The 22,265-nt window shown below is 47.7% G+C and overlaps 1 protein-coding gene across 1 annotated transcript; it reads right to left on the bottom strand.

Annotated features, from left to right (window-relative positions):
• Positions 1 to 17,177: 17,177 nt before the first annotated feature.
• Positions 17,178 to 19,319, bottom strand: LOC119381481 (uncharacterized protein K02A2.6-like). The gene is made up of 2 exons (XM_037649277.2): positions 19,012 to 19,319; positions 17,178 to 18,056 (listed from the first exon to the last, which is right to left on the bottom strand). The coding sequence occupies exons 1-2, from the start codon at positions 19,128 to 19,130 to the stop codon at positions 17,393 to 17,395; spliced, it is 783 nt and encodes a 260-aa protein (XP_037505205.2). The 5' UTR covers positions 19,131 to 19,319; the 3' UTR covers positions 17,178 to 17,392.
• Between the last annotated feature and the right edge of the window lie 2,946 nt (positions 19,320 to 22,265).

Raw genomic sequence — 22,265 nt, 5'->3', positions numbered from 1 at the left:
ACAAGAGACGAGCGTTCAAGCCACAAACCAAGAAAAGCCCCCCGTTTATTGTCTGTCCTGATTTTATAGCCTCAGTGGGCGGAGCAGTCACCGGTGTGTTCAGACGCCGCAGCCGTCCAGGAATGCGGGCGTCGCTTGGTCGTATGGCGGAGCACGTCGATGCGTTTTCAACGCGTTCCTCGAAGCGCTGTCGCGTTCAATGCAACGCCACATCTTCCTTTTTTTTGAGTCACTGTACTGTATCACTCACTGCACAAGTGCAAAAAGGGTCTCACTGAAAACGCAATACAGCATTTCAGGCACTGGATACGCTAGAACCACTCACGAATAACGACACCAAGAATTTTCACTACTATACCTGGCGACAACTTTCTGTGGCAGCATAGCCAATGCTATGTGGGCGGAGCTTCTGCACTTGTGTTACTACGCCAAGTAGTCCATTCGCGGGCGATTTCGGTTTTGGTTTCGCGAGCGCATAGAACATGTGCGTTTTCATACGAGTATTCATGGCTCATGATGTTATTTGGGAATTTATGCAGACAGTTTATTCGCAGATGTAATCGAAATCTACCACATGACTTGATATACTTAAGGATGCAGCACAAATACCTGAAATCATTGCTGAGCTCTTCTGCAAATCAAATAATATAACGCTGCGCTAGCGGTTTAAGTCCACGTGCAAAACGAGCACCATTTAGTATTGTTTACCATTCGTTTTTGGGAAAGCGATAGAACATTTGTACTGCGAAGGAACGCAGGTATCAGCTTTAATAAAGCGTCGGTTTTACTTTTCTAAGAAAAAAGAAAAAGCCACGGCCCAGCAGTAACTGCGCAATTGGAAATCTTACTCAAAGGTAACAAGCCATTTTCTGAATTTCGGTGCACACAGGGTTGACATCGTCGTTTTCCTACATTTGGAGACGCAATAACTTTCTGGAGACGCTCACGTTAAATTGGCAGGGGACGCGAAGGCATCGAAAAGAAGCGGATATTTTGGCCATGACCGGTCAGGAGCGGGCGTCTCACGTTTGCGATTAAAAACGGGTGAAACGCGCTCCTTACTCCTGTGGTAAAGAATGCTCTTTTTCACATTGAAAATCACGCTGTCATTCTCATAATAGACATGAACGCGTCTGTTGCCGAGGCAAAGCTATGCACGGGTGATTTTGTCACCGTAAATCGCTCTCATAGCAAAACGCCAAAACGCATCCCGCCGTAGACGCCGATGGGCACGGTGTTAGACGCAATCTTCGGCTCGATCGTATCAGTAATAATAGGCAACCGAAATACCGACCATGTATGCAACGCAATTTATGAAATGGGCCACTTATTTTACGTACTGTTTCCAATCGCAGTTTTCCTTTCAAGCGGCTCGTCTTGGTGAAGAATTGCAGGTCGCCGTCGTCATTGTCAAGGTAGCTATCGCGATGAGAGACCCAAGGCGATGGTGGTATCACTTGCACACTTCTTTCTCGGTGATAGTACGGACAAATCAACGAAATAATTCACAACGCAACGCTGTCTTCGTTTGTTCCTTGTCGATGAACACAGATCATCTAACGAAAACGCGCTTATGCTCACTTGCAAGGTTCGATGTGCACCTGTTGCAGCCGAGCGACGCCATCGTTGTTTAGTGGGGAAGGAAAACGTGAAATGGACACCGAAAAACCTGAAAACTCGAATGAGCAAAAATCGCAAATTCTTTACGGGATATTCATTCTTGCTTTCAATGCAAGCAAGCTTGAACGTAATACCTACTTCTTTTCTTTTTATGTTTTCTTTTATGCTACGTATTCAGCAAAAGCTAGCGTTCGCGGACTACATACAGAAGCGTAGTAAAAAAGTGCGTGGTTCGGTTACGTAGCCTTGGCTGTGCTACCACAGAAAGTTGTCGCCAGGTATAGTAACCGTAACGTTTCGGTGCAATCACTTTTCTTCCCGAGCGTGTCACGTAATTGCTTGGTTCTTCCGCTGGCAACGAAACAGTTTGTCGTCAGCGACATTTGACTCGGCAGTCTCCTCACTTGGCGGATGGAGCAGATTTTTGGCTGTGCTTGGCGAGCTTACACCCTGTGGGAAGTCATAACTTCCGGTCTCGTCATCAGCGTTCGGCTCGAGCCGCACGAGAGCCCTCCGATTTCTCTCGATTTGTGCGCCAGAGTCCATCCTGACAACGTAGGACCTTGGTCTCCCGGCCTTCCGTATGACTACGCCTGCAGCTTTACAGTCGTTCACCCACACACTGGTTCCCGGCAGTAGGGGTGGAATATTACGGGCAGCATGCCGGTGATTGAAATTCCTCCTCTGCTTCTCCCTCACAGCACGATCTTTGTCGCGAACCCTTTTCATGTTGATGGCCTTGGGCGAAAGCTTTTTGGGGTGCAGGGGGATCGTAGTACGCAGTCGCCTGCCCATCAAGAGCTCAGCTGGAGTTTTCCCCAAAGGTCCAGGGGTATCCCTGCAACCTAGTAAGGCGAGGTATGGGTCACAGGATTTCTGAATGAGACCTTTTATCGTCTTAACCATCCTCTCCACCTCTCCGTTGGCCTGTGGATATCTGGGACTCGATGTGACATGCCGGAACCCGTATTCTTGAGAGAACGAGTGGAAAGCTGATGAGCTAAATTGTGTTCCATTGTCTGAGAACACCATTTCAGGAATACCATGCCGCGCAAAGATGCTTTTAAGATGGTTTACTACGTGATCACTAATAGTTGATGCCAGACGGGCCACTTCTGGATATCGAGAGAGGTAATCGACAACGACCAGTTAATCCACACCCTTGATTTGGCAAAGATCAATGCCAACTTTATGCCAAGGCAGCATCGAGGTATCGGACGGAATCATTGGTTGCGCAGCCTGTTCGCGCGACATACAGCACTCTCGGCAGTTGGTTACTAGCTTTGCTAGTTCTGAGCTCAGTCTCGGCCACCACAACGACTCGCGCGCACGACCAAGGTTTGGCACATGGTATCTTCTGCCTGACCCTGCTTAACTTTCTCAAAGCCGCTAACTTCAGCCACGGTATCAATGCAACCTTGTGCAAAGCGCTCAATCTCAGACACAGACAGAGTTTGAGGATCTTTCTGACTCGATTGGAGAGGAGCCCTTGACAAAGGATCTGATAAGACCAAATTTTAACCGGGCACGTACTCCACCTTGAACGTGAAGCGCATTAACCTCATTCTGAAGCGCTGAATTCGCGGAGGGAGCAAATGAAGCAGCGATTTGCCCAGCAGCGTTACGAGTGGTTTGTGATCAGTCTCGAACTTTACTTCGAGTCCTCTGATGTAACCTTCAAACCTCTCCACGGCCCATGTTAAGGCTAAAGCTTCCTTCTCGATCTGTGCGTACCGAGGCTCCGTTGGCGACAACGACCTGGAGGCAAACGCCACTGGACGGCGTTCTCCATCACCTTGCTCTTTGAATAATACTGCGCCGAGCCCAAATGAAGAGGCATCAGCGGAAACTACTGACGGATGCTTTGGGTCATATTTTGCCATGCAACGATCAGAACATATCTATTCTTCCATACTACTCAGAGCAATTTCTTGAGGTTTACCCCATGTCCTTTCGCGACCATTTTGCAAAAGTTCACGCAGTGGTGCGCTTATCTGTGAGAAATTTGGAATAAACCTGGCGAGGTGATTAGCCATTCCAAGAAGTCTACGCACACCGCTTACGTCACGAGGTGGATCTAAATTTTTGAGAGCATCCACTTTCTTCGGGTCCGCTTTTATGCCTTCTGTATTGATAAGGCATCCTAGAAACGTCACTTCTGTGACCCCGAAGCAACACTTGGCTTTGTTAAGCGTTGTGCCTTCTATTTCCAGCTTTTCCAATGTTTTCTCGAGACGCTGATCATGCTCTGCCTTCGTGCTCCGCAAAATTAATATATCATCGATCAAATTGACAACGCCTGGCATGCCAGTCAAGACTTCTGACATCCTTTTCTGAAAGTACTCTGGCGCCGATGTGATACCAAAGGGCATCCTTTGAAAGCAGTACCTCCCGTACGGCGTTATAAAAGTGGTCAACAGCTGACTCTCTCTTGACAACTTAATCTGGTAAAACCCAGAATTCGCGTCTAACTTGGAAAATACTGTTGCTCCACCTAATAACCCTAGCGTCTCATCCACGGAGGGCAGGACATAACGTCCTCTACTAGAAGAGAAACTTGGGCTAGTTGGTGAATCATCATTGTGAAGGAAAAAACAGCGCTACAAATGGACGAGGACTAAGGAAGAAAACACGACACAGGCGCTGAACTCGCAACTGAACTTTGTTGGAAAAACACACGCACACATATATACAGCAGCTGACTCGGTCACATGACCCCCCATATCGTCTGCGCAGCAGAGCAAACCAGATCTACATAACTAACAACTCATGACGAACCTATACATTTGTAAGAACATCCGATAAAAAAGGAGAACGACAACCCATCTATATAAAAGCCTGCATAGCATTCCACACACACAAAAAAAATCGCTATTAACGCGGCAGCAATGAATCCAGATATCTAACCTCTTTTTCACTAAGGGCAACCGACGGTTTGCTCACGCACCCTTCCCCTTCCCTTTCAATGTAAAATGCTTCCATCACCTCCCTATATCGACCTACTTGCAGAAGCACCTAGAAGCACTCAATGTAGTCGATCCTTTTTCAGTTAAGAACTCGGAAGGTGTAGTCGATTTTCTCAGGACAAGCAACCCGGGTTCATGTACGGCTTTCAGCATTGACATTGAGGATATGTTTTACTCCTTGCCTCACAGTGAACTTTTGCAGAGTGTTAAGTCTTGCGTTGTGGAGGACAATGATGAAGCCAAGTTTGTCAACAGTTGTGGCATTTTCTTGGAAAGCTTTCTAGAATTGTTGGCGTTTTACCTGCGGTCTATGTTTGTGGAATGGAAAGGGAGAATATTTGTCCAAAAATCGGGGGTTTGTATTGGTTCGAAGGTGGCACCGGTTTTAAGTCATATTTTTTGGGTCAAGTTGACAGGGCCGTCGCCGAGAAGGTACGGGACCTGACATGCCGTGTTTTCCGTTATGTCGACGATTTCTTGATCATCAGTACAACCGACAATCAGCCTAGCAAGACTGCAGATATCTTATCCCTGTTTAAGGATTCTGGTCATGGGTTGAAGTTCACCTTCGAGTTGCCGGAAAAAAGAGAGCTTCAGTTCCTCGATATCAGACTGCGTTTTCATGAGGAACATTTGTGTTGGCTCTATAAGCCCCGATCCATAAAGGGTATCTTGCCATTTACCTCAGGTCATTAAAAGATAGTTAAGTCCGGCATTATTTATGCTGCGTTGCGAGCTGCGCTCCAGAAAACGTGCGCGCATGCGTTAAAAGAAAGTTTCATGAGTCAAGTTGAAAGGCTTAAGTCGGCGAGCTACCCTGATGCGGAAATCTTAAGATGCTGTGAAAATATAATCAAGTGGGTCAAAGGAGGGAATCACACACGTAGGAAAAAAGAAGGCCTGCGCAATGAAAAGAGACCGGTTGTGGTCCCCTACGTGCATAAGTTTTCTCATGGATTGAAGAATGCGGCGAGTAGGTATGGGGTGCGTGTTGTAATGTCTGCTCCCAACAAGATGTCCTCAATTTGCCCCCGCTTGCATGCAAGAACTTCGGGGGTGCGCAAAGCATGTACTTTCTGTCCGGACAGGAAGAAGAATAGATATGTTCATTGTAAGTCTTGTGTTGTTTATAGGTTGCCATTATCATGCGGGAGGGTGTATATAGGACAATCCGGGCGGTGCGTTAATGTTAGACTAAAGGCACACCTATCATCGTTAACGGCTTCCGGAGGTTTACATTTGCCGGCTCACTGTAGAGATTGTGGCTGCCAGCCCATGGCGCAGGAAACCACGTGTTTGTTTGGCCATCGGGACAAGTGCACTAGGGAGGTGATGGAAGCATTTTAGATTGAAAGGGAAGGGGAAGGGTGCGTGAGCAAACCGTTGGTTGCCCTTAGTGAAAAAGAGGTTAGATACCTGGATTCAATGCTGCCGCGTTAATAGCGATTTTTTTTTGTGTGTGTGGAATGCTATGCAGGCTTTTATATAGATGGGTTGTCGTTCTCCTTTTTTATCGGATGTTCTTACAAATGTATAGGTTCGTCATGAGTTGTTAGTTATGTAGATCTGGTTTGCTCTGCTGCGCAGACGATATGGGGGGTCATGTGACCGAGTCAGCTGCTGTATATATGTGTGCGTGTGTTTTTCCAATAAAGTTCAGTTGCGAGTTCAGCGCCTGTGTCGTGTTTTCTTCCTTAGTCCTCGTCCATTTGTAGCGCTGTTTTTTCCTTCACAACGTCCTCTAAGTATAGTTTTGTTTAGGTACGTTAAATCCACACAAATTCGTATTGCTCCTGGTGGTTTCCACACAGGAACCATTCCAACGCACCACTCGGAAGGCCCCTCTACTTTCCTTATTACGCCCTGTCTTTCCATGTCGTCCAACTCGTGCTTTACAGCATTTCTCATGGGAATACGAACGCGGCGCGCCACGTGAACTGCATAGGGCACAGAGTTCGGCTTTAAGCGGATCGTATACTATCCCGATAGCGTACCTAATTCCTGAAACCGCTGAGGGTACCGATGCTCCCAAGATTCTGTAGACGTTACGCCGTCATCAAATTTAACAACGCCTAGCCGTTCTGAGGCTTCTATACCGAGGAGAACGGATCGCAACGAAGCAACGGCAAATACTGTCTGCTTGATAGCTGCCTGCTTCTAACTAATAACCGCAGTGAATTTTCCCAAAACCTTTAGTGGATTACCGCTTGGTCCCGTTAGAACTATACCCGTTCTCTCTAACTTTGATGGGATGACACGGAATGTTGAAGGAACTACTGATACCTCAGCGCCCGTGTCTACCTTCGCGGAAGCTGGCGTTCCGTTAATACGCACTTCAATAAACTTGGCACTCGCGGCGCAATTATCAACAGTACCGAGAAAGCACAATGCATTGTCTCTCTGAAGGGAAGACAGTCCTACCTTGCTCGTTGTGAAGCCCTTCTTGCGACAGACCGCGCTGAAGTGTCCCTTCACGCTGCAGTGGTAACACTTGGCTGCCTTCGCCGGGCAAATCGGCCTGGGATGCGACGCTTGTCCGCAGAAAGGACACCGCTGACCTTCAGGTGCCGCTCCCCCGACGCGATGCGTTTGATGCTCCTTTCGAAGAGGGTGCGAAGACGCGCTCTTCTTTTCGACCGCATCTACGTCGGTTTCCATTGTAGTAACGGACGAACTGGCGTTGTTTCGCAACTGATGCTGTTCCTCGTCTACTGTTTCCTTGAGACGGGCCTTGGCAACGGCACTTGCTAGCTTGAGGTCGGCGTCCATTTGCAGCGTTTCGGAGAGCTTCGCGTCCCTGAGGCCACCGACAAAGCGGTCGCGAATCATTCTCTCTTTGAATGTGCCGAAGTCGCACCTGTCTGCAAGCGTGTGCAGAACTGTAACGAAGTTGTCGATGGACTCTCCGGGATTCTGGCTTCTGCGGTGAAAGCAAGCGCTTTCGTAGACAATGTTGCGAGCAGCAACGAAGTGCTTGTCAAACTTGCCCTTGACGACCTCGTATTTCTTGGCGTCGTCTTCCGACAAGTTGAAGGTTTGTAATATTGTCCTCGCTTGCCTTCTCATTGTGTAAAGCAGGCTCCTGACTTGAGCTTCCTCGCTGCGCTCGTTCAATCCTGAAGCAAACCGGTGGTCGTCAAATTCTTGCGACCATGCCGGCCATTCGGACGTTCTTTCGAAGTTGAAGTTTGATGGCGGCTGGATGGCGAACATTCCGGAGCAAGTCCCTGTTGACTCGTCACCAGGCATGTTGGGGTCGTCGTCCTCTGTGCAGAGCGATCCTCAGAGACGAAGAAATACTGCATGATGCTACTTTCTTGACGTCAGCCGGAAGCTTCTGACGCCATGTCGCGTTACTGCCTCAGAATGGGGCATAGCGCTAACACACACGGACGAGGAAGAGACAACTGATGCATATAACCAACTAGCCCAAAAAGCCGCGTTGACAAGCGTTACTGCCACCGTGTCGGGGCAGACGCGCAGAAGAAAAAGACAAGAGACGAGCGTTCAAGCCCCAAACCAAGAAAAGCTCCCCGTTTATTGTCTGTCCTGCTTTTATAGCCTCAGTGGGCGGAGCAGTCACCGGTGTGTTCAGACGCCGCAGCTGTCCAGGAACGCGGGCGTCGCTTGGTACCTCTGCTCCGTACCTCTGCAGGCACCAAAAGCGGGTCTTGTGGACTCAAACGGTGCACCGCTATACAACGCACCACAGTAACGAGTGGGTGCGGTTGAATCGGGCGGCAGGGGATCCTGAAGGATGTGCTCCAGGGATGGGGTTAAAGGGATGGGGTGTGATCCAGAGATGGGGTTAAAGCAGCCAAGGCTGCAGCGGGTATGCACTATCACCTTGCCAGGACAGTGTTCCAATTGGCATATTATGAATATATGCATGAATATGCACTACCCCTTTCTCACTTTTTTAAATTATTCGAAGACATCGTGTCACTGATATGCACTGCTTTCCTTTTTTAACAGCCAGACATATTGACAGAATTGCTTGTCTGGTTAGGTTAGATAATTGCGACTTTTCAAAGGCTCCAACGAAAAAACAGTTTTTTCGGACGGTTTGGAATCAACTCGATTCCTTCGTCAGGGAGAATGACAACGACGATGTTGAACTGCAACCTCTAACTTCTTTCATAGACCAGGTGGGGCGAGTGACAGAAGGTGCGACTTCTTTGGTAATAAGGGTGTTGTGCTTTCCTTTACTTGCAAGGGTCTGATCTGGGGGGGGGGGGGGGGGCTGCAGACGGTCGGTACACTGAAGGCTGGTTTTTCTGAATATTTCTTGTGCTGAGGCCGTGAATGCAGTCACAGCCCGTTTCTTTTGGAATCGTTGAAGTTGTTTTTGTAGTGTTTTTATAAACAGGGACTGAAATACCTTTGAGTTGAGTCAGTTAAATTATTTTATTGCTCTAACGCTCTTGGTTCTGCTTGCTTATTTGTACTTATTTTTCATACAAGTTGTCCTTTCTATGCATATTTCTTTTTATGAATATACAACATTTATGGCAGTTGCCTTTGATGCATTTCATTTGTGTATCATCGCGTGCTTACGATTTATTATTACACCACTTTAAATAAAGAACCGTGCAATGTCTTCATTGAACTTTCTTTCATGCTTGAGCTTTCTCTTGTACTAGCAGTCTTTCCCATGACTATAGAAAGATAAGTTGCAATGATACACTGAAAGCAAGCTGTATTATTGTGTGCTGTCACGGGTCTCAGTATGACTTGTTTTGTCAAATGTGTGCCTCAGAGAAGTTTCATTCAAGGGAACACCGATGCCACTAAAGTAGATCGTGTTCGACCAAGGTATGCTAATATATGGGGCAGGAATTCGGACCAAGAGACTCGACTAGTTAAGGACCACGCAGTGTGTAATAATAATAATAATAATAATAATAATAATAATAATAATAATAATAATAATAATAATAATAATTTATTCTGGCATGTGTACAAGACAGTTACATGCCACCGAGATGAGGCAAAAGGAAACAGACGTAACTGTTTCCTGACTAGGCCTACATCCCGGCTCGTGAACAAAAACAAGGACCTCAGTGAGGCAAGCGAAAAACATCACGAACAGCGCAATTCAATAGCATCACTGTAAAGAAGTCATAAAAGATTCATACTAATTTCAAGCAATTTCGTTATAGAAGTACAGAATTTATAAAAACCTTATTACTAATGTCTTTGCTACACTAAGACACCACACAAGCATTCTCACGCTTGCATACCAAGCAGCTGTTCACCACCCTGGCCTCGCAGTCCACTGCGCATGTCCTGGCTCACGGTAAATGTCCTCCACATGACGGCGTCGTGCACAGACCCCAGATGCCAGGCCAGTGATCGGCAGGGTCGGTCACTGCACCTGCAGATTGCAATACTGAAAGACGAGCTAGTTGGTATGAGTGCATCGTAACTTAAGGTGGTGTACCCTTCTTTTCTGTGTCCGTGTGTCAGTGTGCGCTAAAATAAGTTACGATGCAGATTGCTCTGTGCATTGGAAGAAAGTTGGCAACAGCAATACAACCAGCTTCGTACAGTACAACTGTTACTGTGTGGTGCAACGCACTCATTCTCTCAAGTTGATTTCGAAGCGCAGCTTCAATAGCTTTATCTTTCATTTCATATGTGATAGTTACTGCATGTCTGCATATCACTGTTTATGGAATCAGAGCACAATCAGTGCGTTTAGTTTCCTTTCATGCATTACGTTTCTTAAATGGAAGACAGCTACCGCGATAACATATGAAAATTTTTAGGGTGTCGTCAAGTCACCCCTGTGGAAACTAAATAGTGACGGAAACTCCGCTTACCGCGACGTCTGCTTTCTTTTATATCACTGTGGTTCTAGCCACGGCAAATGTCGTTAAATATTGGAGAGTGGCAGAAAGCTGTTGTTCGCGTGCCTCCTTTGCATTTTACTAACGGCATGCGCAAGAATAAATAGGTTGAAGTTTGTTCTTACCACCATGACGTTGAGGAAGTAAAAGTTCTTGCGGCAAAAGTAGCCAGCCTTGTGGCAGTCGTCCTTCTCATACGGCACACTCATGCACACAAACGTGCCTTCAACCGCCTCGACGCAGCCTTCAAATCTGGCATTCATGTGGACATGGCAGGCAGGGCGATCCACTCATTGGCGAGGCGCTCGCGGTCGCTTAGCATGAATCGTGAGACCCACACTGGACTGGCTCGTCGCCACGTCCCCGTTGTTTGCAATCGCGCCCTGGTAGCTAGCTGCCAGTGGCGAACAAGCGAAGAGCGCAAAGCACTTGCAGGTGAACGAAAACAACAACAACGGTGGGGGCTGTTCGCGTACCAGTACGCCGCCTCTCCAGGTCCTGACGAAGCTCCCCGCACAGCCATCGCACAACGTCCTTCGTCACTCGGTACCGCAGTTGAAACAATTTATCGGTCATCGCAAAAGCATCGCAGTGCTCGCGGAATTCTCTTTCTCCTGGAGCTTCAACCACTACACGATGAAGGGCAGCACCATTTTTCTTCGCCTATCTAGCGTTCTCTTGCAGCGAGAACCACAACTTCGAACAAGTCAAATTAAATAACAACTTTTTATTCTTAGGAGCAAGCTTCATATACAACACCTTATAATATAACTAACCGAAAACGTGCTTTTAAAATAACTCAAGAAATGATATCTACACATACGTATGTGAGGCGGCACATCGAACAAGCAACTCAGCTTACAACTGTATAGCGGCAAATTTTGGGTACTTCGTCGTTCTCATATTTTAGGCAGCAAATTTGGAGGGATGCAACGTCACGCAACGTCAAATTGGCGCTACAGAAAGTGTGATTCTGTGACGCAATGAGCATCATCAGTTCAATGTCCAATCGTGTTGCAGACATGGCGGCTCTTCGTCAAGCGAGCACTAGTTTCGATAAACTGCAAGTTCACCGTACGCACAGCCTAGTACCATATTTCGATTTCATTCTTCAGCGCAAGCCTTTATTTCTACGTATGAACTATTTTTTTATCACGTTACGTCATCGCAGTATCCTGTGTCGTAGAGCTGTTTCAGCGCCAGATCACCTACGAACTTGCGCGACCAATCAAATCAGGCAACATGGCGGAATTTGAAAATGGCCAGAATAGCAGACTTGGTCTAGAAAAAAACAGGGCGCGCATGCGCAGGTCTTGCAGTGCTAAGCAAGCGTAATTCAGCGAATTCAGGAAGCAACATTTCCATTTCTGAAGACTTTTCTGCACGAATCTGTGACATACGTAGAATACAATGGAAAGCCTCAGGAGACATTAGGAGTAACGACGATAAAATCGCATTCCTTTATGACAAAACAAAGATAAATGAAAACCTGTATGCCTGGAATAAAGAGGAGAACATAATAATAACAATATCTGGTGTTGAACGTCCCAAAACAGCGATATGATTATGAGGAACACCGCAGCGGAGGGCTCCAAAATCTCGACCACCTGGGGTTCTTTAACGTGCGTCTAAATCTAAGTACACGGGCCTCAAACATTTTCGTCTCCATCGAAAATGCAGCCGCCACGACCGGGATTCTATCCCGCGACCTTCAGGTCAGCACTCGAGTGCCATAACCCCTTGTGCGGGAACGATAGCAACAAGATAACAACATTAGGACCCTCGAAGGTAAATGTGACCACACGATTAGAAAGTACTGCGCCATTGTTGTGTTTGTTGTGCTTCAATGGGAAGAGCGTTGCAAAGAAACTTGATAAATTTGAAGAACTGCTGCTAATGCACAGGCCCAGATGTGATTGTTATGGCAGAGACGTGGTTAGACTCAGAATAACAATTGTGAAGAACTCTCATATTTTCTGCATAATCTTAAAAGCCTAGTATGATCGGCCGCTCTCGACCTGCCTTGTTGTCACCAATTCGGTGCACATGTTCCACTGTTTGTACCTGAAAGCCTAGAATGTCATGGAGTATACCTTTTGCTTGGAGTTCTTCAAGTGCTGCAGTATTTTCTTTATCGGCTTCCTTCGCACCATATATGACGTTGTTATCACTAGAGGCCGGATTTTTAGGCACTAAAAAAGGTCGTTCTGGGCGCCAAAAATAGGCAAGCAAAACAATATTTTAGGCTTCCAGAATCGTAAATATAGGCACAATAAGTTTTCACATAAATGCAAGTAATTTCAAACGAAGACGTGCGCGACCTCTATCTACGACAGGAAAACAAAAATGTTATTGCTTAAGATGGCACAAAGGCGCCAACATTTAAACATAGCGTGATTTGTCCCACACGCTTCGCACTCCCGTGTTCTGCAGAGTCAGTGAAGTGTCCACTGTCGAATCAACACACTCCTGAGCGTCTTTCCGGCATGACTGAGAAGTGCAGAGCAGGAGCAGACAGCCAGATTGCTAAAACACCAGATGGGAGGGATTCCTTTATTGGCCGGCTCGAATTGCGTAGAGCTAATTTCTCCGCTGGCAGTGAACCACTGGCGTAGCCAGGCGGGGCAGGGGAGGGGGTCAACTTCCCCTCGCCCGAAACTTTTCAGTTTGCGTGTGTGTATATACGCGCACACATACAAACGCATGAACGAACATGTATAAAATATGGTTGTCCCCACGTCCCCCCCCCCCCTGAAAATGATTTCTGGCAACGCTACTGCAGTGAACACCTTAAAAAGTAAATTACACACAAAACAAAAGCTGCGTGCACATCACATTTTTTTTCTTTCTTTGCTCCTCACTCTCCTTTCCGCTGACGGCTCTCCGCGGTTTGGCATACGCCAGCTACTCGTGCCATGTCAGCGCGGCGGCGAATGCTCGCCGGCGTGTCCAGCTTCACTGCTGCTAGCGGTTGTTTCCGGAGTTGGTTGAACTAGAGGACTAGGTTGAACCCTAACAGTCTTTGACACTTGTGACGCGCTGTTTTAACACGAGGGCACACGAAAAACAACAGGTGGTACACACACGAGCGCGTGTGTGTACCACCTGTTGTTTTTCGTGTGTCTTCGTGTTAATACAGCGCGTCGCAAGTGTCAAACATGTACAACCAACTAGCCCCTACCATGTCCCTCCCAACAGTCAATGTTACGCGGTCACATGAATAACGGTGTCAAACAGCACCGAGGAGCAAAACTTGAAGCTAAATGGCGTTCATATAAATGCCAATTTTTAAAATAGGCATTTATAGGCCTTTGGAAGCATTTAGGCAGGAACGCTAAAAATAGGCACTTATAGGCACTATAAGAACACTATAAAAGTCCTTCTTAACCTCTAATTCATGCTCATATATCAAAATGGCGCGATAGGAGTGCAAGGAACAAAATCCGGTCTCTAGTTAGCACATCGACTGCTGTCTTCTAAATCATCTATTTTTATCGACCTTTGGGCTACTTCGCTGCGCATAGGCTGCAAAGCGGCTTCACATTTATCAACTTTCTCGCGATATTGCTTGAGTGACTACAGGGTAGCTTCAATTTGTGAAAGCCTGTACTGTACATAGCGATCAAAGGGAATATAGGAGCGAGCGGCATAGGTCGGCACATAAAAAAGGATGGCTGAACCCCCCCCCCCCCCGGAAAAAGTTTCTGGCGACGCTTCTGCGGGCCATCCAGACGCGTAACTAATACCGCTAATGTCGCTAACTTCTCTTAGCGGCAACTTCGTTCTGGTCATGAATTAATTGCCTCCTCATGAAGCTAGGAAAAAGCAGGGGGAAGTGGCGCTTACAATGACCACAGAAATTTGAAGCAAGGTGTGGGAGCGGGCTAGGTGGTATTCCATAATGCTAAAACTTAAGCGCAAAACGAGCACAGCGGACAAAGAAACGACGAGGACAAGCGCTTGTCCTCGTCGTTTTTTTGTCCCCTGTTCTCGTTTTGCGCTAAAGTTTTAATAATATATATGGGGTTTAACGTCCCAAAACCACCATATGATTATGAGAGACGCCGTAGTGGAGGGCTCCGGAAATTTCGACCACCTGGGGTTCTTTAACGTGCACCTAAATCTAAGTACACGGGCCTCAAACATTTTCGCCTCCATCGAAAATGCAGCCGCCGCGGCCGGGATTCGATCCCGCGACCTTCGGGTCAGCAGTCGAGCGCCACAACCACAAGACCACCGTGGCGGGGGCTAAAGTTTTAGCATTACAGAAATTTGATCATGCTCTCTACTAACGTTCGCAGGCTCCTGTCCGAGAAGGATGAAATTTGTGCAGCAGTTAATGATTATAAAGCCGATATTATGGCGTTAACTGAAACGTGGCTTTGTGACAAAATTCGAAACGAAGAGCTGCTATGGTTAAAAAAAAAAACAAAACAAAATATATCGCTGCGACAGACCAAATAGATGCGGCGGTGGTGGTATTGCGGTGAATGAGAGCATTGAAAGCTACGCTGTTGCAATGGACTCGCTTTTAGAGGCAACATGGTGTTGCCTCAACGTGCCTTTCAGAGAAGTTGTCATTGGCGTATGTTACCGCCCACCTTCCGGATATGCAAACTTTTGCGATGACCTACATGATTGTCTGAGTCACGTGAAGGTTTTGTTTCCTCGCGCAGCTGTGATTCTACTAGGAGATTTCAATTTGCCTAACATTGTGTGGGCAAATTCTTATTCGTATTCGCATTTTATTCGCATCTGTTTCGATTTTTGTCTCACGCAGCTTGTTAATTTTCTTACACGTGTTGCCAATACTACATCATCCATTCTTGACCTTAATTTGACATCAGAACCAGATATTGTATCTCTTGGGTCCAATGTACCTAGTATCAGCGATCACGATGTTATTCAAGCAAGTATCTTACTGCCATTCTCACGCATACGTAAGCAGCTTAAAACAATACGCGATTACAAAAACGCTGACTTTGACTCAATTAACAATGACTTGGGCACCTTCTTAGATGTGTTCTTACCCAACTACCTTGAAAGATCGGTGCAGAGCAGCTGGGACCTATTTAAAGCTAAAGTTTGCAGAGCTAACTCCTAAACATGTCCCCATAAAAAAGTTTTTCGCAATACGGGGGCTCCATGGTACAACAGATACGTAAACAGTCTTTCAAACCGTAAGAAAATGTTTTATCGTGCTGCTATCAAATCCCCGTCTCATGAACGTTGGTCAACTTACAAATCCGCTACCGCAACCTATTTATCTGAAATGAAACGAGCTAAGAAGGGAGAACGTTATGGGCGTGTTGGTTATTCATCGTTCAACAGCAACCATAGCGCAACAAAGAACACGGGACAAGGAAGGGACCAGGACAAGCGCTCACTATCAACAAATGTTTTTATTGCAGAAACAGAGCATATATAGGCACCCTTTGAAGCTGCAATAAAGAAACGAAAGAGGGTAATGGACACGTGTCTATGCCAAGCATTCATGCTTTCACAGATAAAAGGACAGACGGAATACTGACACATCTGTAACCTGCCCTGGCTATCTCTGACGCCTCTAGAATTTCTCTGGTCGTTTTGTCACGGTGCTGATGCAGAAGAACTGTCTGATTGAACAGTGGAGCGCACTGTGGCTTCTAGTCGCACTTCTTTATTGATAGTGAGCGCTTGTCCTGGTCACTTCCTTGTCCCGTGTTCTTTGTTGCGCTACGGTTGCTGAGAAACGAGCTAAGGTTTCCTTTTTTAGTTACACTCTACCGGTTATGCTAAAAGATAACCCTAGACAGTTTTGGAATGAATTTCGTGCGTGGCAGCGAGCGCCGCGCTATGGCCTTGCTGACGGCTGAAGGGTATACCGTGCCCGACGTAGAATGCACATCTTTACTAAATGACACATCCATAAAAGTTTTGTCTCACCAGGTGACCACCAATAACCAAATCACCTTGCCGTCACCACATTACCTACCCATGGGCGCTATTTTCGTTACCTCGGAAGGTATTCGTGCGGTCAATAAAAAACTTAAATCTCATCATCATGTGGAGTTGGTGGTATCAATACTAAATTCTTGAAAAACACTGTTTAATACTCCTCTATTATCCTGTCATGCATTTTTTCACAGTCTCTGCAGCATTCTAGCCTTCCGGAAGACTGGCTGGTTGGTAAGGTAGTGCCAGTTCACAAGTCAGGGGTAACACACAATCCATCAAACTTAGCTCTGATTTCACTCACATCTGTCCCGTGCTAAATACTTCAACATATCATTTTTATTCACCTTGTTAACTTTCTCGAGTCTAACCAGTTTTTCACACCCTCACAGCATGGTTTCCACAAGAAGTTTTCTTCCGAAACGCAGCTCCTAGTCCTTACTAACGACCTGCATGACCTACTCGATTCGGGATTTACCATTGACTGTATATTTTAGATTATTTAAAGCATTCGATAAGGCCAGTGATCAGTTACTACTTCTTAAGCTGAAACATTTAAATTTAGATCCTACTGTGTTTAACTGGATTCGAGCCTTTCTTTCTAACCGAACAGTTTGTTTTTGCTAACAATGTTAGTTGCCCCGTCCAGCCGGTGTTCTCTGCTGTTCCCCAAGGCGCTGTGCGCTCTTCCGTCTTCTGACGGTAGAGCAGCCCAACAAACGGCGAGCGAAAACTGAGGCTTTATTATGCCTGCAACTAAAAACGACGGGCGAACTGCCCGCGACAATGTTACAACAAGGAATGCCCGTGCCAGCTACAATGCCGGCGCTATTTAAGCACAGTAAGTGCGATAACACAATCCGTGGCACGGCGCAAGACACGCGGCCAAGCCTTATCGCGCAGGCGCATGACATATCATCCTCCCCCCCACTTGGTTAGAGTCCCGGGGTCTAAGTGCCGCAGCGGTCGGGAGCTCGGCGTTGACGCTGCGGATACCGGCGACATTGCTTGGCGGCCTGATTAGCAGCCAATGGCTGCTGTACCAGTTTGGTCGTGCTGGTAGGGCTTGTGCTCACTGTCACGGGGGCCTCGGCGCGAAAGACTCAGTCGGTAATCACCAAGTCGTCTGTCCGGAGCACGCACTATATGATTCCGGTGACGCACCGACTCGGACACACCACGAGGAGTCACGACACTCACACGATAGGACACTGGGCCGGTGCGAGCAAGTACGGTAGCACTGAACCACCTTGGTCCACGGCGAAAGTTCCGAACACGCACGAGGTCACCTTCGCAGAACGTGCTCTCGCGACGTCTATGACGACTGGCTTCCCGGAACTGTTTGTGGGCGACTGTGTCTTCCACAGAAGGCCTCACGAGATCCAGCCTTGTTCTGAGGCACCTCCCCAACAGCAAAACAGAGGGTGCCTCTGCTGTAGTTGCTTGCGGAGTGTTGCGGTACGCCAGGAGAAAGTCTGCGAGATCCGACGGCGACGTGGAGCGGCTGGACTTCCGAAGTGCGGCCTTGAGCCTCTGAATGAAACGTTCTGCCAGACCGTTGCTGCTGGGATGGTACGGAGCCGTTCGCATGTGCCGGGCTCCTACTCGCTGCAGGTACTCCTGGAAATCTGCAGAAGTAAACTGAGTGCCGTTGTCCGACACCAAAGTTTCGGAAAATCCGAATCTGCAAAATAGTTCATGTAAGCATGAAATGGTTGCTTCACTGGTGGTTGTGCGCATCGGAAACACTTCTGGCCATTTTGAATGAGCATCCACCACTACGAGGTACATCACTCCGCTTATTGGGCCGGCAAAATCTGCATGCAGTCGCTGCCAAGGGCGCGTAGGCCAGGCCCAAGGATGCAAAAGTGCTTTAGGTGGCAAATTGCGATTGGATCCGCACGCCACACAAGATGCAGTGGAGCGCTCAATATCATTGTCGATGGTCGGCCACCAAACATAGCTCCTTGCTAGTTCTTTGTTGCGCACAACACCTGGATTACCTTGGTGCAACTCGTATGAGATGAACGCGCGAAATTTGTTGGGAATGAGTACGCGCATCCCAAGCATAATGCATCCTCGGTGTATAGACAGTTCCAGTCGTCTATGAAAAAACGGCTTGATTTCGTCAGGGACACTGCGCGGCCAGCCTGACAGGATGTACTGCGTCACTGTACGCAAGGTAGCATCACGTGAAGTTTCGCGAGCTATGTCATGGCTGTTGACCGGCATAGTGTCAAAGCGAAGGTCGTAAAACGACTCTTCCGGATCTTCGACAGACGGTTGTGCGACTGGCAGCCTCGATAAACAATCTGCGTCAATGTTCTGCGAGAAGGCCGGAACTTTGATGAAAAGGAATAAGCGGACAAACCAACTGCCCATCGTTGTAGTCTTGAGGCGGCAATTGGCAGTATGCCTGTTTTAGGACCAAAAATTGTAGCCAATGGCTTGTGATCCGTGAGCAGAACAAAATGCCTTGCATACAGGTAGTAATGAAACTTTTTTACAGTGAATAACAGCGCGAGCGCTTCCTTCTCTAGCTGGCTATAGCCCTTTTCAGCGCGGCTCAGTGTGCGCGAGGCATAGGCTACTGGTCTGACCTGACCTTTGGGGAAGACGTGTGACTGAACAGCACCTACTCCGTAAGCCGACGCATCACAAGATAATTGTAGGGGTAGGCCTGGATCATAGTGCGCCAAGTTGGGAGCAGACGAAAGCAGCTGCTTGATGTGCTGAAAGGCGTGATTGCAATCTTCATTCCAGTTCCAGGCTACGTCTTTTTGTAGAAGTATGTTTAAGGGAGAGAGAACAGTGAATAAGTTGGGAACAAACTTTCCGTAATAATTGATAACACCAAGCAGTGACTGAAGCTGATGCTTATCGGCTGGCGCCGGTGCCTTGGCTATCGCGGCCAGTTTCTCGTCTGTTGGATGGATGCCGTGCCGGTTGATTACATGGACCAATTATGTCAGTTCGTCGCAAAAAAATTCCCACTTCATTGGCTTTACGCGCAAACCACGTTCTGACAGCTTTTTCAGAACTGCATCGAGGTTTTGCAGATGCTCTTCATTTGAGCGGCCCGTAATCAAGATGTCGTCGATATAGCAAAACAGAAAGCTCTGTCCTTTCAAGACGTTATCCATGATCTTCTGGAAAATTGCGGGTGCAGACGCGATCCCGAAAGGCAGACGATTTACGGCGTAAAGTGCCTTGTGTGTGTTGAGCGTCAGGTACTGTTTTAACAGCGGGTCCATTTCCACCTGTTGGGAAGCCCTGTGGAGATCAATTTTGAAAAATTGCTGTCCCCCAGCCAGAGCTGCAAACAACTCATCGAGCTTAGGCAACGGGTAATGTTCTCAATCTAGTATGGGGTTGAGCGTCAGCTTGTAATCCCCGCATACTCTTATCGACCCGTCGCGCTTCAAGACTGGCAGTACCGGAGTGGCATACTCACTACTTGTTACTGGTACCAACACGCTCATCTGTACCAGTCGCGACAGCTCCTGCTCCACTGGTGCTTTGAGAGAAAATGGCACATTGCGAGCTTTGAAAAATTTGGGCGTCTTGCCCTCTTTGAAAATGAGCGTTGCTTTCTCGCCTCGCATGGTTCCTAGCTCGTTTGTGAAAACATCCTTATATTTGTCAAGCAACCTTTGTAACTCAGGGGGAGTTTCCGAGCTTGGCGATGACTCAGACGACAACTGATTTAGCCCACGGACTTGCTTCCAGTCGAGGCGCATTTGCTGAAGCCAGTTGCGCCCACACAATGCTGGGCCACTTTGAGGAAGCACGTATCGCGGTAACCGCTGGCATTGACCATTGTGCTCAACTTGCAGAAAAGCAACACCGAATGTCTTCCCAGGTTCCCCAGTATAGGTCCTGAGCGTCAGGCTAGTCCTCCTTAGTGGCACTGACGGAACAAGTGAACGGAATTGACCCAGGGATATTACTGAGACAGCAGCTCCCGTGTCGAGTTCCATTTGCAAAGGACTCCCTTCTGCAACTACACTAAGAATAATGGGCTCTCCTTTTTCTACCTCTTTGGCCACCACACTTCGTAGGGCCTGTTCCAACGGCAGCAAAACTCGAACGTTCGGGGCTGTTCGCTTCCCCTTATGCTGGTGCTTCCTACGCCGGCAGGCTTTCTAAATGTGCCCTTTCTTGTTACAGAAAGAACAGGTCGCATTAATGTGTGGGCATGTACTGGCGTTGTGGTTTGAATTACAGCGGGAGCATTTCGTGGTTTCCTTGGTCGGCAACAGGTGAACTTCGAACTCGCCACCGGGCTTCGAGTGAGTAGCTGTAGCGTTAACGAGCGCAGCTTCCAAGGCTGTAGCACGATCAACACCTCGTTGAAACGTGAGTTGCTTGTCCTCCAAAAATAGGTGTCATTTAATGTCGACTCGCAGTAAACTGCACACAAATTTGTCTCTGAGTGACTCGTCGAGAAACGCACCGAACTCGCACGCTTGGGCCAGCGCCCGTAACTCTGCCACGTACTGTGGTATTGTTTCATGTTCCTTCTGCATTGGACGATGAAACTTCGCTCGTTCGGCTATGAGTGACCGTTGAGGGAACAAATGTTTACGGAGCACCTCGCACAAGCTTTCTAGAGAATGTGAGGGCGGCTTTGTTGGCGCGGTAAGCGACTTGAGAAACGAATAAGTTTGCGGACGTACCATGCTGATGAAAGCGTCCATCTTCCGTTCATCGGAGACATCGCTGGCTGTCACAAAAGTCGCATATGCTTAACATTGCCTCCGCATAATGTCCTAAGGTATGCCATGAAAAGGGTTTTTATTTTCACTTACGCCCAAGGCGAAAGCGCTCTAATTCTGCTCTAAGAATGGTGTGCCGTGAGCGTACGTGCACCGCTTAGTGTGTGTTAGCGTGAGCCGTAAGACGAGCATCCGAGATGCGTGCCTGATCATGTGTTTTTATTTTGTCTATTTTTATTTTGTCTATTTTTGTTTTGACTGCTTGCCGTGAAGGCCACCGCCGGCGGAATCTGAGCCTTAAGACGAACATCTGAGCTAGGTGACGTGTTGTTGTTTGTCTAGTATTGAACTGCTTGCCGTGAAGGTCACAGCCAGCAGAGCCGGAGCCTTAAGACGGTGCATCCGAATTACGTGTCAGATTATGTGTTTTTGTTTGTGTTTTGTCTGAACCACCGGACGTTGTGTCCGAGCCACGTGTCAGATCATGTGCTTTTGTTTTGCCTATTATAAACGGCTTGCCGTAAACGTCACCGACGGCGGAATCTGAACCACGCGACGTTGTACTGTTGTATCCGAGCTACGTCTTAGACCGTGTGCCTACGCGACCGCGTGACTGGTGTTTTGTCTGTGAGCTAATGGTTCGCCCGTGAAGGACACCGAAAGTGAAGTGTGAACGATGCACGGCAGCAAACAGCGCCTACGTGACCGTTTCAAGGATGCATCGACACTACACTAGAAGCTGGGACCGGCGGCCGGAGAAACGTATAAAAAACGGCCCCATCCTATGCTTCATCAGTCTGCTGTGCGCCGGAGAAGAAATCCACGCTGGGGTCTCCCGGGGGCACGGCGCAGCAACCAACACGCCGGAAACCCAACACCCCGAGGCAACGCGGAGCCTCTGCCGACCCGTCTCGCCAGCCTCAAGGGTCACTTATGCTGGGTGCCGGTGTTGAAGGACTCTGCTGCGCCCGGTTACGTATGTCAATCGCTTGACGTAGTGGACTGCGAACTCTAATTGTTGGTTAAGCTCTTGCTGTTCGGTAATTCATCTGATACTGCTCAGTGTCTTGACATATTTGAATTTTCATGCATGCTGCACTGATCTGAATAATTGTGGAATGTATAATTAGTTCACCCTTGTATTCGAGATAACTGTTCTGTTCGATTGGGAATAT

This window comes from Rhipicephalus sanguineus, chromosome 2, assembly GCF_013339695.2.
Source record: "Rhipicephalus sanguineus isolate Rsan-2018 chromosome 2, BIME_Rsan_1.4, whole genome shotgun sequence".
Taxonomy (NCBI): Eukaryota; Metazoa; Arthropoda; class Arachnida; order Ixodida; family Ixodidae; genus Rhipicephalus; species Rhipicephalus sanguineus.
This window is presented reverse-complemented; position numbering and strand designations above follow the sequence as displayed.